This window comes from Drosophila miranda, chromosome 4 (assembly GCF_003369915.1).
Source record: "Drosophila miranda strain MSH22 chromosome 4, D.miranda_PacBio2.1, whole genome shotgun sequence".
Lineage (NCBI taxonomy): Eukaryota > Metazoa > Arthropoda > Insecta > Diptera > Drosophilidae > Drosophila > Drosophila miranda.
Genome location: NC_046677.1, coordinates 17,009,730 through 17,027,014, shown reverse-complemented (window position 1 = coordinate 17,027,014; position 17,285 = coordinate 17,009,730). Strand labels below are relative to the sequence as shown.

Below are 17,285 nucleotides of genomic sequence, written 5' to 3'. Positions count from 1 at the left end.
TTCAGCATAATAAAAAGGTGTGCTATCCGTGGGACGGTCACACTTACCGACTTCAGGGTTGCTACTCTGCGATAACCAGGCAACTAAAAAAAGTCAATATTGGGCCAAATTTAGTTACAAGGCACATTGCAAACTGTTTATAGGAGATTATAGTCAAAATGGGCATAGCAAAGGAGACACTGAGTGACTACAAGGAGCTCTACGAGAAGGCAAACAAGCTGGTGGAGGAGGAGAGTCGTGGCGATCCGCCCACAGATCCATTCCGCTCCCACTACAAAGCGCGCGATGTGCTGAAAGATTTAAAAAAGCAGCTGGACGATCAGCTCGTTTCCATCCAGGCCAGCGAGGAGGATGGCGGCAAGGATGACCTGTGCTACAAGTCTATGCTGGCATTCATCTGTCGAGATCTGGGGCGAATTTACGTGTACACGGAGGAGCTGTCTGAGGGTGAAACCCTGCTGAAACGTTGCATAGAACTCACAGACCCGGTAAAGCAGTGTGCAGAAGGAATTATACCCTATCTGGGAGCGATCAACGAGCTCAGCCTTGTCTTTGCCACGCGACAGGAGTACAGAAAGGCTGCGGACATGCTGATTAAGGCGGAGAAGAACTACGAGGAGTTCAAGGCCAGTGGCGTTGGGGCGTTGGCCATAACGGATCTGTTCAGTCCGCCGGATGAAGCGGAAGCAGCCTTTGGTCCGACAGAGCTGGAAAAGCTGTACACCCTCTGTGGCTTCTATTTAGCCCAAATGTATGGCCATCTGGGCGAGCCAGAGAAGTCCGCCAGTTGCTGTCATCGCACACTACGTCGGCAGCTTCAGTACAAGTCATACGACGCCATCGACTTTGCCTTAAACACGGCCACTCTCTCGCAGTTCTACATTGGGGAGGAGCGCTTCAAGGAGGCACGGCATCACCTGGCCGCAGCCACGCTCGTCATGGCCGAGTATGAGGTTATCATGCTGACGCCGGACATGAGCGAGCAGCAGCGGCAGGATGCCACTGAGACCTTCAAGCATCGCTATGCCGATGTGGCTCGCTGTTGGGCCAAGTACGGCTTGTATTTACTGCAGACATCAAAGAGTCGGCTGCTAAAAGACGACGATGAAGAGGCTCAAAAACTGGACAAGGCCGCCCAGCATCTGCGGCTGACAGAGGAGGATTTCAGGTTCCCGGATCTGGATTTGACTGCCTGCGAGAACCGCATTAGCTGTGATTATTGCCTGACTTTCGATGATGCCAAGCTGGTGTTTCACTTTGTAAACGAATGGCTGGACATAGCAAAGGACTACTATAAGGCAGAGACAGAGGCTACAGAGTACTCCAAGATTATGCAGGACTACGCGGAGGCCTACGAGCACATAGCATTCTTCGAAGAGAATCCTGACAATCAGGCTAAGATGCAGAAAAGGCGCGCCAAGTATCTAGAGGACCTCATAGACCTGCTCGACCCCATCTTCTACATGAAGATCTGCAGGGAGTGCTGGTACGGAGCCGGCACGGCACACGCTGCTGTCCTGGACGTCCGCCTAGACATAATCAGGGAGAAGCCGACCCCTTCCGCAGACGAAATTAAAAAGGTCAATCAGAGCTGCATGAGGGCTATCAAACACTTCGAGAGCTATGTGAAGTCCTACCTGGCCGCCCCAAACAGCGAGGAGTGGCGCACCAGCATGGATGTGGAAGAGCAACGCACCATGCTATACGCCCATTTTCACATTGGCAGAATCTACTACAAACTGATCAGCGCACATCCCCTCCAGCAGCTGGAGCACCTCAACAGCTGCCACACCTACTACAAGCGCTTTATCTCCGGCTGTGAGCTGTACAAGGAGGCGGCCGAGCCGCTGCATGGGGAGATTGGTGTGGTGCGCGAAATGCTAGAGCTGCTTCCTCTCAAGATGAGCACGGTCAAGGCGAGGTTGTCGTAAATATACGATTTTAAGACAATTTCCAACAAACTGCATTTCCAAAAGCTTTATAATACAATAAAACGCTTGCACTAAAAGGGTAGCCCACTTCCCGACGATTTCTTGCTCGCGATGCGCACTGACATGGGCGACTCGCAGCTGGACGGCTTGTACTGGCGCCGCTTGATCAGGTCACGCTGGATATTGCTGCCCAGCTTGCGGACGGGAACGGCCGTGATGCCGTCCAGCAGATTCTCTTTGGCATGCTTCAGGGTGCTCGTGATCAATTTTTCCACGCTGATTGCACGCGGATCCACCATCGGCTCACGCTCTAGTATGTCCACAATGATGCGCAGCGTCTCGTCCGCCAGAAACTCTTCCAAGGGCAGCACCTCGATCAGCTCCTTAAACATGTGGGTCACAATGAAGTGAGTGCGATTAACCACGTCCGCATCCCCCAAATGGACATGGGCGCACAGCGAGTCCTTGGCATGATCAAATATGCCCGAGATCAGCTCTTCGGTGTTCACATCGCTCCGCTCGTAGTCGAAGACGGCCACCACCTCGCTGAACAGTTTTCGCAGCTCATCGGCGCTGATGTGTATGAAATACTTTTTGGGGACAATCGTCTGTAGGTGCTCCGTGATGCACTCGGCAATCCGATCAGTGTACCTTCCCTGAAATTGGAATCGCACCCCAATTTTTAGTGAATATTTAATCGAAGACAGATCTTACCTGGAAGCTGTAGGCCGCTTGACAGAGGTACAGGGAGGCTCGATGCGAGAATTTCCTCACATTTTCAGGTGTTGTGCTCCGGCCAAAAAAGCGATTGAAGCTCTTCTGCACGATGGTGTGCACCCGGTCCATTATGAAATCATCTGGCATGGGGGGCAGCATATAGGCATCGACATTTAGTATGGCTGGACACACGAGAGCATCGTCGTTCGGCAGGAGCTCGCTGGTCACCTGCGGCTCCTGAGACGAATCCGTCTCATTGTTGATCTGCAGCGGCTTTGACTTGAGTCGCAGGGCACAGATCTCCCGCTCTAGGCACTGTTGGGCGAAGCGGAGTGGGGGCCTGGATAGGATGCTTTGAGTAGAGGAATACCACGGCATACCTCAATTTGCTGAAGTAGCGACTTCTCAATACCCATCAGCTTCTCGATGTCGTAGGAGAGATTGAGCACTTGAGGCCTTGTCCATTTAGCGTAGTTGCGCTCCTGGGTGTCCAGAATAATCCCAAGGATATTCTTCTCCTCGCGCAGAACAGTGAGTATGTTGAGCTTTTCGGTGTTGTTCTGCGTCTCCTGGATTAGCTCTTCCTCGCACCGAGAGAGCTCTCGCTGCGGAGGAAATGGATATTCAAGGGACCTGAGATCGAGTCGAGTCAGAACTCACCTGTCTTTCCAAGAGCTCAAGTTCGAGAGCCCTTAGCTCATCCTCAGCCGTGGTCTCCAGTTCGAAGACGTAGCGCCTCAGTACCTCCTCCTCCAATTCGTCAAGATTGACAATTAGGCCGAACTTCTTCATCATGGCCTGCCTGATCTCCTCCTCGAGTCGTGTAATCTCATACTTCATGAACTTAATATCTGTGTTCATACGTCGAAGGTGGACAATGTTGATGCGGTGCCAGCGGCGCGTGGCCAATGTCTCCTCGTTCAGCTTGTCCGCACGACGACGTAGGTCTATCAGCATGTCAGCATCGAAGAGTATGGCCTTGGACAAGTCGCGGTAGTCGTCACCCTCGTAAAAGTGCTGTAACTGATCCATGCGCAGGATGGCACTAAGCTTCACCTTGTTGATCTCTTGCTGCCGTTGTCGCTGGAGAAGACACAAATAGTAACCGGTAGCTACAGAGGAACATGTCTAGAGAACCTACCCTGAAATCTAGGAGGGCATTCTTTTCGCGCTGGTATACTTCCTCGTGGTACTTCATATTGATCTGCATCTCGGAGATCTGTTTGCGTTTCATGTCCACATCACGCTGCAGATCCAGGACTTCGCGCTCAAGCTCGTGGCGATCGGCCCGCATGGCGAAGGCCAGTTCGTAGAGAGGACGTTCCAGGCCAGTGGGACAGGTGGTCTCATCCAGCCGAATGGTGGTCATGTCCAGCGAGTCAAGACTCTTCGTGTCGGCCTCTTCGTCCTCGCTGGAGGATGACGACTCGGAGGAAGACGAGGATGACTCGTCGTCGCCTCTTATCCGCTTGGGCGGGCGCCATTTCTTCTTGAAGATGCGCCGCAGGAAATCGAAGAATTTGTGGCCCTTGACAGTGCTCATAAAAGTCAACTGAAGCGCAGCGATCTGCTCGCCCAGCTTGTCAATGCTCTTGCGCAGCTCGTCCAGCTGCCGGTTGGTGTCGTTGATCACCTGCTGGAGCTCGTTGCGGGTGTTCATGGCTATTTTGGCGTTCTGAAGCAGCTGTGTCTCGATCTCCTCGCTGTCACGCAGGATGTAGAGCTCCTGGTTGAGACTGATCAAGAAGGAGGCCATGAACTCGGCCTCCATCTTCACGTGAAAGCGCTTGACATGCAACTTCTCGAGTTCCTTGTCGAACAATCGGACCTCCTCGTTGATCTCCCCACGGATAAAAGCTTGCTCGAGCAGCATTTCCCTCAGCCAACGGTGGCGCAATTCCAGCATCATCGGGGAATCGCCCGCCTCGTTCCTCTCAAAGTAGGCGGCATCGCTGGGCGGGGGTAACTGCTGCAGCACCTCGCTCAGCTCGGTATTCGATAATGTCTGCCCCACCTTAGATATCTGTAGCGAAGCGAACAGGATTGATTCTTTCATCTCTGTCGTTTTTATGTCGGCCAGGCTCTGACTGCTCCAGGTCAGGGAGAATTTCTGCGATTTCAGGGAGGCCATCACTTCCTCCACGGTGCGCTCCAAGTGCAGGATATCATCTATGTTCACCCCGCAGCCCGGTTGGAAGTGCTCGATTAAATTCAACTCCGGATACTCCGAGTCCATGTCCACTTCATGGATAGGTTCCACGTGAAGGCGATCCTTCGCCGGCAGATAATTATAAATGACATCGAGGCGTTCCTTCTTCTTGTGGATTGACTCTATCAGCACTTTCTTGCGGTCTCTCATCGCCATCACCTGTTGGTTGAAGCTGTCCACCAGCTCAAAGTGCCGTTCCCGACACTCTACGATTTCTATGTACTTGTAGGTCAGCGTCTCGGTCGACTTGGGCTCGTAGTCTGCCCCGATCTTTAGCTTGTAATCGCCCAGATTGCGCATCGCCTCCTCGATCTGGGCATCGTCATCGGGATGGTTCCGGTTTGGGTCGGGCTTCTGCCGCTCCAGCTTGTCCCAGTCGAAGATGCGTCGGATTTCGTATATCTGCCGCTTGCGATAGCGCAGCAGAAGGCGCATCATTTTCTTGCTAAAGCGTGGCGTTATGCTACGAGGATCGCGTCCAAAGAAGAAGCTTTCCGGCGGTGGTTCCCCAATTGAATCTTCCTTCTCTTCGGCCACGACCAGTTCTTGAAGACTGTTGGAAAATTGATGTCAATCAGTGGATATATTTCAACAGGGATATACTTGATCTAAGAAAATTGTGTGTAAGTGTGTCTTATAAATCTAAGCTAAAGGTTGCTTGAATCGGTTACGTGCTATAGGAAAAAATAAATATGGAACTAAGATTCCGGTGATCATAAAAGACACACAAGAAAGAACTGACAAGTGCAGGTGGTATAGGGGATAGCTGGCTTACACTTCCGGCTGTTCTGCGATACGATCCTGTCTGTGTAGGCTGCTTGTCGGAGATGGCAAGAGATTCATGTTTGTGTAGCCGAATGTCAAGTGTGGCAGGTCCTCGCTGGAATGCGCTGGAACACACTTACCCCAGATCGTGCTCCTGTTTAAGACGCTCTTCGATGTCCCGCTTGATCTGCTCGAACTCCTCGCCGAGGGCTTGCAGCCGAAAGGTGGAAATGCCCGAAACACGGGAGCTGTCAAGGGAGAAATCATGAGGTCACGCAATCCCAGAGCACTGAACTCACCGCAAAGAGGAGACTGTAAAAGGGACATGGTCGAGCTCCTTTAAGAAGTGAGTGTACAACTTGGAGTGGCCCACCTGAGCGAACTCCAAGTCGTAGGCCAAATCCTCGCGCACATCATCGAGCTCTGCCTGGAGCTCCTCGCGTATCTGCTGCGTAATGCGATTATCTAGGAGTAAATCAGAGTCCTTGGCCCGCAGTCCGAGTGGGACATCCTCGTTGCGTCTGACGATTTCGAAGTATTCGCTCTGCAAGGATCCAATCTTTGCCAGAACAGCGTTGTCGTGCGCCTCAGCCGCCTCCTGTTGGCGCTTAAGCTCAGCATTGATTTTCTCTTGCTCCAGAGATGGTGTCTCCGGATCTATGATGTCCTCGGGCTCCTTCAATCCCGCGGGCAGTGCAGGCAGATCCGCTAACAGTTCGTTTTTGACAATCCGATTTTCCCCTTTCCACTTGTAAAGAAATATATTGCCGTCGTGGCCAATGGTCAGCATGTGCTCCCCGTTGTAGCTTGTCTGGATGCTGGGAATGATGCCCTTTAAAGTATCGTGCATGGGATAAATGCGATACTCGGTTAGGTCGGTAAAATTTTCCGGATTCATGCGATTGATGCGCAGGCGTCCGTTGATCAGCCCAAAGATAAGGTACTCATCGCTGTGGGCGAAATTGGACAGTTAAGAGCAGTTCTCTTTGATCCTGCGATGATAAACTCACATAATGCAGTACGAATGGATCTCCAGGTCATCCGCATCCTCTATCATGGTGCTATGGGTGGGTTCGGCGGCCCCGAACTCGAGCTCGTATATGTATCCCGCATCATAGCCCGCCATGGACACCCAGATGGTGTCGCGAACCGTGTAGCGCAGCCATATGATGGGGTTGGGAACACTGGGTATGTGGAGCGGCTCCTCCTCCTCGTCCGGCTCGGAGTCGGCCAAGGCCGATTCCATATCGATCTGCAGCCCCGGATTAGCCTTCTTCAACTTCTCGATCTCCAACATTTTTCTCTCCCGCTTGCGTTCCTTGCGTTTCTTAATCTTCTCCCGGCGTATGTCCCGGCGGATGCGGCTCTTTACAGACACGAAACGGGTGCTGCGCATTCGCGACGGCTCCGAAACATTGTAGCTCAGATAGGTCTCTTCTTCGGTGACCGCTATGCGTATGTCGTACTCGAACACCTCGCCCGTCTTGCAGCCAATGAGTACTACGTTCGGCTCCACATTGTGCCAGTAGAAGCAGTTAGGAACCGCCGCGAGCTCCACGAATCCTAGCGGCCTGAGGCTCACCAAATTCCACTCATCCCGGCCCAACTGGTAGATGAAGATGCTTTTGTCGGCGGCCCCACTCAGAAGAAGAGAGCTGCTCCGATTGATGGTCAGCCGAGTGATGCGCGAGGTGTGGGCCTTAATTGCGCGCACCCGGTTCAGGGTTGGGTGGCCGGGTTTGCTCAGGTCGAGAAAGAGTTGGCGAAGAATGCCGTCCTCGAATCCTGCCACCAGCTCTGTGCCATGCTCAGAGATCTGTGTGTCAAACCAGAGAAAGTCCACGCCGCCGGCAGCGAACTGCTTTTCCAGCAGTAGACGCCGCTGTTCGTAGTCGTATACGAAGATCTTGCCGCACTCCGAGAGGGCGAGGAAATGAGGCGATACGGGGACATTTGAGCGGCCAGAACCCGACCGCCAATGCAGGAGTACAGCTGGCGGGGTTTCTGGGGCACGTCGTAGGTGTTTATGTCGCAGAACCATATGCCACCCTTGCCATCCTGGGCGTAGTGAGTGAAGTCCATCTCGTCGAAGGGCTTGATCTTCTGCATGCAGCGCAGCTCCACTTCGGCGATCTTGAACTCGTAGATGGGATCGATTTCCACAAAGAGATCGTCTTCCGGAGGATCTGCCAAATCAACTGTTTCCCAGTACCAGACACGCACATATCCATCCATGCCCACTGTGGTCACCTCGCCGTTCTTCATCGTTATTCGGGTGATGGGTCTGGTGTGGCAAGGCTTGCGACCCTTGCGGCACACCTCGAACTTGATCAGACCTGCCTGCCACAGCAGCATGTTGCCCCAGTCGCAGCCGGAGATCACGTTCTCGTCTGGCAACATGTACATGGCGTATATGTCACTGAAGTCCGTCTTTCCGAACCGGCCCAGATCGCCCTTCAGCTTCAGACCCGTGAAGGTGTTGGCCATCTTCCAGAACTTGATGTGGCTCAGACCGGAGGAGCAGAGCAGTATGGGATTGTATACGGAAAAGTGCACGAACAGGATATCGCTCTGAAAGGATTTTGCCCGAAGTATTACTTCAGCCTTTTCCCAGCGCCAGATGGTGATGATAAAATCGGGATATCCCGCCTGGGAAGCGAACAGATCGCCTGTGGAATTGTATGATCCAGCCGTAAAGCAGGCCTTGGCCGCATTTAAGAGCTTGACGCGCACATTTTGTGAGGGATGCTCGTATATATATATAGTGGGCTTGGGTCCATTCTCGCCCACTGTGAAGAGATTCTGGTAGTCGGGATGCTCATTTTTCTGCAAGCCACATATACCACAATATATATATTTGAATGCAACGTTGAGATGCCCAGAAACTCACTGTTATGAAGCCAATGCCGCACCCTGATACGGTCTCCTGGAATGTTACCTCCTGGCGTGAGATGCTGAAGGTGTGCAGATAATTTCCGGATGCAAATATTAGGGTATCCGGGTCGACCAGCACCAGGTTGAATAATCGCTTGCAGTTGTATCCGAAGGAGTGCCTGGCAAAAGAAAATAGATATCATTATTAGATGAGTTTTATGCGGAAGTCTCCCTCTCACTCCAAACTGATGATGTCCTGCTGGAAAGATATATCCTGTTCGTCCAGAAGTCCCTCCTCCTCGCCCAGAAGATCGAAGTCTTCGTCATTTCCTTGTGAACTATCCATTTTTCTTTAGCTGACAAACTGAACAGTACTTTATTTTTGATCAACTTTAAAAAGTTAGCTACACCATTTTTGTTTTTTGTTTGATTGTTGCCAGGGGCGCTTGGAAAAATATTGAGCAACGTGGAGCATGCGCAGATCCGTAGCCTTCATAGGGTATAGCAACTGTTCATACAATATTCAAGACTATAATTTATTTGTATAATTCAACAGTCGACAAATAAATGCACTCTATTCACTAAATATCTAAATTCATAAACGCTTCATCATCTTCATCATCTTTAAAGAAATCTGCGAAACCAGCCTCTTCATTGTCTTCTTTTGGTTTATCTAAGAGATTGTTTTTGGTTTCGCTAGGAGTTCTCGTTGGAGCTGGCGATAAGAACTGTTTGATGGTGCCCTTTATAGGCACAGTAGATTTGGCAGGCGAAAAGTACTGCTCAATTTTGTTGGACTACAAAAGTTAAAAATTATATTTTCCAGAATTAAGTAAAATGTGCTGTAAATTCACCGAGGTGGGGGCCGATGTATGTGTGCCCTGCTGCAGGTTCTCCGCAAAGATTCCCACTTGGCTTAGGACCTTCTGTTTGTTTATTAGCATTTTCCAAATGGTGTCGTCGGCCGTTTCATTGGCCAACAGGTAACGACAAATCACCGTCTTTGTCTGGCCAATACGATGGGCACGACTTTCGGCCTGGGCAAGCGTCTGAAAATCATCAAAAATTACCGAAATGATTCGTTATTTAACCTGCGATCATAACCAACACTTGGGTTCCAGTCCAGCTCTGCAAAGACTATAAGCTCGGCTGCGGTCAGGGTGATGCCCGCGTTGCATGCCTTTAGTGAGAGCACAGCCACCCGGCAGCTGCTTTTATTCTGGAACGCGGACACCATGTCCGCCCGGAGATCGCTGCGCGTTTGCCCATCGATGCGTATGTGGTGCACATTGAGAGCGCTGAGGCAATCGCTAATGGCATCCATCATGACGCGATGATGGGCAAACACAATAAATTTTTTTTGCTCCTGGACAAGCGATTTGAGGTAGGCACTAAAAAAAAAAAGCTGTATCAATCCTTCACTCTTGTATTCCAAAAGAAGTTACCAAACAGCACGGGCTTTGACCTCCGCGGTGCGCGCATAGAAACGCAGTAGAATCTCTTCCATGATCTTGCCTTTGCTGTTTCGAAGCTCTTTGTTCATGGCATCCAAAGTGGTCTTCGTTTCGTCGTTGGTCCAAATTAAAGAGGGGTCTAAGACAACAGTTTCACTGAGGATAAGTAAACGCATTTACGGAATAACAACTGTATAGTTCGTAATAAAGGCCAAAGATTTACACACCGATTCTTTTCAGCCAGCTGTGGTAGCACCTCAGATTTCGTGCGCCGGATCATGTACTTTAGTATGAGTATAACCTTGAGTTCTTCTAAATTTGATTGTCCATTGGCATCCCAGCCGAACTGTGATTGCTTTCCATCACAGTAGCGCGTAGCTGAATAATAATGTAGCATTTTAGACGGGATATAGTCAATGAAAACAGACCTATAGGACTTACAGAACTCCTTAAAATTCAGGAATTTGCTATCAATTAGCTGCAGCTGGGTGAAAAGCTCCACAGGCCGTGAGAGAGCTGGAGTGCCCGACAACAGGACAACTCGTTTGGCCTGATCCGTGAGCCTCTTTGCCACCGCCGTACACTTAGCCTTGCTATTCTTAAGGGTATGGGATTCGTCAAAGATGATGAAGCCGTACTTTCGCTGATACAACTTGTCAATGTGGCGTTCCATCATGTTGTAGCTGGTGATTAACACTTGGGCATCGCCTACATACTGCTGATTATTGTTGAGCACCTGGATGTAGTGGAGTGGAACTTTGGGAAGCAGCTCTGTTATGTGCACAGCCCAACTATCGCGCGTTGAGGCCGTGGTGCACACTAGCAGGGGCCAATCCTCTTTAAAGTAATCAGCTACAGCCAAAGCTTGATAGGTCTTGCCTAAACCCATTTCATCACAGATCATAATCCGTCCTTTTTGTGCAATCGCGAAGCTAAAATTAAATTGAATCAGAATTTTTCTTTGTATATTTCCACGCAATCTGCCACACTAACCATACTCCGTCCTGTTGAAAGGGCATCAATCTGTCCGCCAGCTTGGGTTCGATGGATGCCAGCACGCTACGCTCCAGAGTCTTAGGTGGCTGCCGACAGAGGTCGAGGATCTTTTTAGGTATGGTGTTAATGGTCACATTGGGCTTTAAGTTCGCAACATGTGTCTCGAACAATTGATAATCCTTGACATCAAAGTTCCAGAGCCGGGTGTTACTATCATAGGATCTGGTAGGTATGTTCTTGAATACTGCAATCAATTGTTCGTGATAGGCCGAAGTTCTTGCGGCAAAACGGCGCACACTTATCATATAAACACTACAGGTTATGCAGTTAACAAAAACAGCCGCCAATGGCTTATCCTTCTCCTCAGCGAGGGACAGCGTTGGCTGCTGTTGTTTGCTGTCCCCCTTAGGACGCTGATAAGGATGGGCGTCTGCGCGGCCCTGTTCCCGCGCAGAGGTTTGCTTGATGGCTTTGAGGGCATTAAAAAAAGATGAGCTCCTATTGTCGCCGGCCGCGGCGCTGGACGTGGAAGCTGCTCTGCTGTTATTTTCCGTCGCTGGTGGCGATCTGTAGAAGTTAACTGGAGACTTTAAGGCCAGCTGGGAGGGATTTTGTACTTGTTGCTGCGCACTTGTCGTCGGCGCCTTAGAGTTGACGAGCTGCGACTTTTTGGCTTGCAGCTTGGCCAAGGCTACGCGCTTCTTTTGTGCTATTTCAGCAATGCTACAAGTGGACATACTAAACAAAAATAGCTAAAAACAGCTTAAGGAAGATAAACTTGTACGCGAGTTTGACCGCGGATTTATCGTTCAAATATACAGTCCCACTCTCAGAAATATACAAAAATATACCGTAAATATACGAATTCAAGTTCTATATTCCTCTCTCAGCGAGCCCACATAATTTTATCCAATTAATGAATCTATTTTCTACTTGACTGGCTTATTTTAAATACCTGACTTTGATTTTTTTTGCCTCAATTTTGGTGTCTTAACAATAATATAGCGTATCGTATGATGAAAACCCGAACTTAGCCCACTTATGCCCCCTCTATTTAAATAGTTCAACTACTTGAGGTAAATGGTGGAGAATATTAAAGATTGTAAGTTCTTCTTGTCTATCCATGCCATCTTTCATCTGAACTTAAAAAAAAATCGCAATATCTTTCACATGAACTGCGCTAACATTATTAAATTTTCATTATTTTCGGGGGAAAATTGAAATACCCCCTTAGCTTACAATGGGTTAATCGTTCAGAGGAAATCCCAAAAAAGTCCCACCAAACTTAAGCGCCAAAACGAAATTGTTTGAAAGTGAATGAGCAAAAATGATTTAAGTGCAATCTATTGGAATAAATGATACACGTAAGTACGATTTGTGAGCGAATCCTAAGCACAATGAATGCGAATTATCAATAAAGTTATTTACGTTTGCTCTTACCGTTTTGATTAGGAAGAGTTATCAACTTCCCTTTCTATTATCAAGTTTCAACCGGCATGTAGGATTTCCCAAAACGAAGAATTTTGGAAATAAAAGCCTCTATCTAGATCTTTAAGAGTCAAATACGCCAATACGTTATCTATTCATTTAAAAACTAGCAATGTACTCTTTAGTATAGGATAACATCAAGTGGGTGCACTCAAGCATAAGAAGGGACTTTGATAAGGTGTTTGTATAAAAGCGTCTGTATGCTGGAAATTGGTCATGAGTTACTCAGTCACCATGAAAGTGTTCGTAGTATTGGCTCTGGCTTTGGCCGCCGTCTCCGCAGAGACTATCCAGCAGGTTCACCCCAAGGACCTGCCGAAGGACACCAAGATCAATGGCCGTATTGTCAACGGCTACCCTGCCTACGAGGGCAAGGCCCCCTACACTGTTGGACTCGGCTTCAGCGGCAACGGCGGCTGGTGGTGCGGCGGTTCCATCATTGCCCACGACTGGGTTCTGACTGCTGCTCACTGCACCAACGGAGCCAGCCAGGTGACTGTCTACTACGGCGCAACCTGGCGCACCAACGCCCAGTTCACCCACACCATTAGCAGCGGTAGCTTCATCCAGAACCACAACTGGCCAAACACCAACGGCAACGACATCGCTTTGATCCGCACTCCACACGTGGACTTCTGGAGCATGGTCAACAAGGTCGAGCTGCCAAGCTATAACGACCGTTACAACATGTACGATGGATCCTGGGCCGTGGCCTGCGGCTGGGGTCTGACCACCGCCGGCTCTCAGCCCGACTGGATGGAGTGTGTCGATCTGCAGATCATCAGCAACTCTGAGTGCTCCAAGACCTATGGCACCCAGCCCGACGGCATTCTCTGCGTCTCCACCTCTGGTGGCAAGTCCACCTGCTCGGGCGACTCTGGCGGTCCTCTGGTCCTCCACGACGGCGGCAGACTGGTTGGTGTCACCTCCTGGGTCGCTGGCAACGGTTGTACCGCTGGCCTTCCATCTGGCTTCACTCGCGTCACCAACCAATTGGATTGGATCCGGGACAACTCTGGTGTTTCGTACTAATAAGTCCGTTTTAAAATTTCGATAAAATAAATGCATTAACAAAGAAACCATTTGTGTGAATTGTAATATTAAAGAGGTACATAGTTATCAACAGAAATATGACGTCCACATTTTCTAATTCACATATTGAACTGTTCAAAGATCCTCTTTTAAAATCGTTATTTCAATGGTCCCTCAGTTCGATCTTGGATGGAAGAGTTTCCGACATGTATACCTATTAAAAATGTTATTGAGTTAAAATACTGTGTATATATAAGCTTTTGTTATAGACCGAAGTCACCTTGAATTTTTAAAGGTTCTTCTTGTTGGGCTCATATGAGCCTTAAGTTATTCTATATGTATATTGTATATTTTTGGTTAAACTCCTCCCAATAGGCTCCATCGATTTTTAAGAAACTTTTTTTGTATATTTAGTAGGCGAATAGGTGGTAGAGTATTTTTAGTCTTCCTACCACCACCCACCACTTTTTAATCGGGATTTTAGAATTGTTGCATACAAAATATTTTAATAATACTGGTTTTGGGACAGTGAAAGGTTGTCATACCGATTTTTGTCAGGAAGAACAGCAATTTGACCAATATTTGTGTATGTTGCAGTGAACAATGGCAGCAATATGCAGGGGGCCAAGTTGCGCCGTCAAACAAATAATGCAACAAACTTTGCAAAATAGTGGAGCAGAAAGAATCCAAGAAAATTTGCGTGTAAGGATATCTCATCTTAATCACAAGAGGCACAAAATGAAAGAAATCAACTGACACTCGCAGAGAAAATCGCAGACAACGTCAAGAAGTACATAGAGTATTTACATCCGCTTCGTTTTAAGGGTCAAGGATTAATTGAATTTTTTCAATTATATAACTTGGGAAATTTTTCTGCTTTATCTGAAATATTACTATGCAAATCAGTTCATTCTCATTTCATTTGGTCGTATCTTCTTTCGCCTCGAGTTGGCTTATAGGAATCTGTTGTGGAGTACGCTCTGAATGGGCTGGCAATCAAGACTTATCGGGGTATCAACTCGAAAGGTCTGCACGACGACTGTGATTGAATCGCACAATCTGTTAATGAATGAAAAGAGTGGGTTCGAGTAGAGTGGACTGGCATGAGCCACAGGAACTAGAAGATAAGATTGCCGGTGTAAGTGGATTGAACTTTCAAGTATTTATTTTCCCTATATAAATCATTGTCGGGACTGGCATTATTCAGTTGTGCTAAATTGTCCAACATGAAACTATTCCTCGCTGTCCTGGCCCTGGCCTTTGCCTGCGCTTCTGCTTTGCCGCAGAAGGCCGATCCTGTGCCACTGAAGGACGCAGTCCTCGGCTCGTCCCCTGGCTCTATTGAAGGTCGTATTACCAATGGTTATCCTGCCTACGAAGGAAAGGTGCCCTACATCGTTGGCCTGGGCTTCAGCAAAAGCGGCAGCGGCTGGTGGTGCGGTGGATCCATCATCGGCAACACCTGGGTGGTTACGGCCGCCCACTGCACCCACGATGCCGAGTCCGTGACCATCTACTACGGCGCCCTTTTCCGCCTGCAGGCCCAGTACACCCACACCGTGCACAGCGGCAGCTTCAGACAGCACTCTAACTACAACACCAACAACCTGAACAACGACATCTCGCTGATCAACACCCCACACGTGGACTTCTGGCACCTGGTCAACAAGGTGGAGCTGCCCAGCTACAACGACCGCTACAACACCTACTCCGGATGGTGGGCTCTGGCCTCCGGCTGGGGCAGGACATCCGACAACAGCGGCGTGTCTGACTACTTGAACTGCGTCGACTCCCAGATCATTGACCGTTCTGCCTGCTCGAGCGTGTACGGTACTGATGTGGTCACCGACAACGTCATTTGCACCTCGACTCCCGATGGCAAGTCAACCTGTTCCGGCGACTCTGGTGGCCCTCTGGTCCTCCACGAAGGCGACAAACTGGTTGGTGTCACCTCCTTCGTGGCCTCCAACGGATGCACCTCCGGTCTTCCTGATGGTTTCACCCGTGTCACCAGCTACCTGGACTGGATCCGCGACCACACCGGCATCTCCTACTAAATTACTTTGTTCTTGAAATAAATAAGTCGTAGCACCCCGTAAAAGTTTTGTTTCCTTTTCACTTTTAATTAAATTAGTTTCTGCGTGACAGCGTCGGCGTAATCAGACGTCATTTGTCTAGACACTGCCGCCTTATCGGCTGGGAATACAGGCTCTTTGTAGTTAGTAAGGAATCCCGTTCTACCATATTTTCAATACGAATATGAGGAATTTGTTTACTTTGACTTTTGATAATGTGCCACTTTAATTGCGCATCTTCAAAATATATTGGAAATCTTTTGCACTTTAAACCATTCCATAATTTTAGCTTAATCATACATATATATTCCAAATCTATGCAAAATGTATTTCTTCGTATCTTTCCAAAGATGCAGGCCCAAGCACTATCAATATATAGATACAATGACTAGGTGCGAAATTTATCTCAAGTGGAGTACTTGAGGGTTTACTTATTGTATATTGTATATTGAAAGTGAACATTTTTTTTTTGTTTTTTTTATAATCTTGTTTCAGATAAGTCATTATAAACAAAACTATAGACACTGATTAGATAGAGGAGAGGAGTGTAGTTTCGAGCAGAGAGGCGGCCAGGTAACCTCCTAGGTCCGAGAAGACGGATGAAAGGCCGCAGGAAAGATCTAAGGTGAGTGCTGACATCAACATGAAGGTGTTGGCTATTCTGGCTTGACCCATCATTCGATGAAGAGTTATTTATCATACCGAGTTCCGGTTTACTTTATCAGCCTTTATCAGCAGCCTTTCAAATTTTCTTCTGGCGCGGCGCATTCACAATAGCCCATACATGTATATAAGAACACCAATCGACAATATTCCAACCAAATGTTTGTTTCAATAAATATGTAAAGATTTGCTCGAATCTCATACATTTTCGTATTCATTATTACAATTAAAGCTTCTTTATTAACTATATGGACAATGCGCTGCAGGGCATCGTTTAATTCACAACATATCTGCCTGCTGTCTGCTCGCACCTTAACGGACCGGAACCCAGCTCTCCAAGACATCGGCGTACTTCTTGCGATCTGAAGTGAGAACACCAGAAGAAAATTGAGTTATCGCTCGGGAGTAATTGAAACTTCTAGTCCACTTACCCTTCACGGGAAAGTCCTCGGGATGCAGCTCAATGTAGTGCCGCAGCACGGCATCGCGTTTGGCCAGATACTCGTTTCGTTTCTGGTCGAAATAGTAGCCGGCACCACCGCCAATGGCCGCAAAGGCAATATGTTTCTGGATGCCTATCGGAGAACGTTCATAATGCATTAAACTACTAGATTTAAAGCACAAAAACAATGTTACGTCACATGGAGACAGCGCAACACTTACCCGACATTACGGGCTTACGGAAACCCCAGTTGACGAAAATAGCCAGACCGAAGCCGGCCAGGGTGCAGGCGAAGGGATTCCATATGGGCGACAGAAAAGAAGCCTGGCGATTGCCCTTATTCGTCAATAAATCCAGTGGATCGTTTACGGGCGAGACGTTCATGTTGACAGAAAAGACAATAGTGATGGACTATCGCTAGGAAATACTTATTTTCGCGGTACAAATATATATCGATGCTTTTGTGCGATAGGCTATTCAGCAGCTGATCGTGCTGCCAAATCAATATTTAAAGGAATATTTTGAAATATTTTTTTCATGTAAAAATAGTAAAGAAATATACTTATTTTAAAGGGAAAGATATAACTAGTGAAGATCAACTATGAATTAAATAAGCCTCTATACTTTTTATGAGTTTCA

General features: G+C 48.3%; 6 protein-coding genes across 6 annotated transcripts; 3 read left to right on the top strand and 3 right to left on the bottom strand.

The window, feature by feature from the left end:
• Window positions 1–44: 44 nt before the first annotated feature.
• LOC108161958 (KIF-binding protein) lies at window positions 45–2,013 on the top strand. Its single transcript, XM_017296417.2, has one exon. It carries the CDS (start codon window positions 159–161, stop codon window positions 1,929–1,931), a length of 1,773 nt encoding a protein of 590 aa, XP_017151906.2. The 5' UTR covers window positions 45–158; the 3' UTR covers window positions 1,932–2,013.
• LOC108161956 (cilia- and flagella-associated protein 44) lies at window positions 1,940–8,912 on the bottom strand. The gene is given in 11 exon segments (XM_017296415.2): window positions 1,940–2,587; window positions 2,646–2,963; window positions 3,029–3,253; window positions 3,309–3,731; window positions 3,790–5,410; window positions 5,763–5,870; window positions 5,922–6,572; window positions 6,633–7,572; window positions 7,575–8,448; window positions 8,513–8,675; window positions 8,736–8,912. Coding segments are annotated over 11 exon segments (6,015 nt in total). The 5' UTR covers window positions 8,843–8,912; the 3' UTR covers window positions 1,940–2,002.
• Window positions 8,913–9,011: 99 nt separating this feature from the next.
• LOC108161957 (SWI/SNF-related matrix-associated actin-dependent regulator of chromatin subfamily A-like protein 1) lies at window positions 9,012–11,965 on the bottom strand. The gene is made up of 8 exons (XM_017296416.2): window positions 11,902–11,965; window positions 10,944–11,684; window positions 10,392–10,882; window positions 10,178–10,328; window positions 9,942–10,106; window positions 9,605–9,887; window positions 9,351–9,545; window positions 9,012–9,293 (listed from the first exon to the last, which is right to left on the bottom strand). Exons 2-8 carry the CDS (start codon window positions 11,681–11,683, stop codon window positions 9,078–9,080), a joined length of 2,241 nt encoding a protein of 746 aa, XP_017151905.2. The 5' UTR covers window position 11,684; window positions 11,902–11,965; the 3' UTR covers window positions 9,012–9,077.
• Window positions 11,966–12,642: 677 nt separating this feature from the next.
• LOC108164248 (serine protease 1) lies at window positions 12,643–13,513 on the top strand. Its single transcript, XM_017299883.2, has one exon. The coding sequence runs from the start codon at window positions 12,651–12,653 to the stop codon at window positions 13,464–13,466; it is 816 nt and encodes a 271-aa protein (XP_017155372.1). The 5' UTR covers window positions 12,643–12,650; the 3' UTR covers window positions 13,467–13,513.
• Window positions 13,514–14,665: 1,152 nt separating this feature from the next.
• On the top strand, window positions 14,666–15,567 carry LOC108163948 (serine protease 1). Its single transcript, XM_017299489.2, has one exon. It carries the CDS (start codon window positions 14,693–14,695, stop codon window positions 15,521–15,523), a length of 831 nt encoding a protein of 276 aa, XP_017154978.1. The 5' UTR covers window positions 14,666–14,692; the 3' UTR covers window positions 15,524–15,567.
• Window positions 15,568–16,390: 823 nt separating this feature from the next.
• LOC108163949 (NADH dehydrogenase [ubiquinone] 1 subunit C2) lies at window positions 16,391–17,055 on the bottom strand. The gene is made up of 3 exons (XM_017299490.2): window positions 16,868–17,055; window positions 16,636–16,779; window positions 16,391–16,566 (listed from the first exon to the last, which is right to left on the bottom strand). Exons 1-3 carry the CDS (start codon window positions 17,028–17,030, stop codon window positions 16,517–16,519), a joined length of 357 nt encoding a protein of 118 aa, XP_017154979.1. The 5' UTR covers window positions 17,031–17,055; the 3' UTR covers window positions 16,391–16,516.
• Between the last annotated feature and the right edge of the window lie 230 nt (window positions 17,056–17,285).

Coding starts and splice junctions, on each gene's coding strand:
- LOC108161958 (XM_017296417.2), top strand. CDS start 159: ATGGGCATAGCAAAGGAGACACTGAGTGACTACAAGGAGCTCTACGAG.
- LOC108161957 (XM_017296416.2), bottom strand. CDS start 11,683: ATGTCCACTTGTAGCATTGCTGAAATAGCACAAAAGAAGCGCGTAGCC. Junction 10,329..10,391: donor CCTGAATTTTAAGGAGTTCT/GTAAGTCCTATA, acceptor ATTATTATTCAG/CTACGCGCTACTGTGATGGA. Junction 9,294..9,350: donor ATACATCGGCCCCCACCTCG/GTGAATTTACAG, acceptor TAACTTTTGTAG/TCCAACAAAATTGAGCAGTA.
- LOC108164248 (XM_017299883.2), top strand. CDS start 12,651: ATGAGTTACTCAGTCACCATGAAAGTGTTCGTAGTATTGGCTCTGGCT.
- LOC108163948 (XM_017299489.2), top strand. CDS start 14,693: ATGAAACTATTCCTCGCTGTCCTGGCCCTGGCCTTTGCCTGCGCTTCT.
- LOC108163949 (XM_017299490.2), bottom strand. CDS start 17,030: ATGAACGTCTCGCCCGTAAACGATCCACTGGATTTATTGACGAATAAG. Junction 16,780..16,867: donor CCGTAAGCCCGTAATGTCGG/GTAAGTGTTGCG, acceptor GTTCTCCGATAG/GCATCCAGAAACATATTGCC. Junction 16,567..16,635: donor CGAGGACTTTCCCGTGAAGG/GTAAGTGGACTA, acceptor TTCTCACTTCAG/ATCGCAAGAAGTACGCCGAT.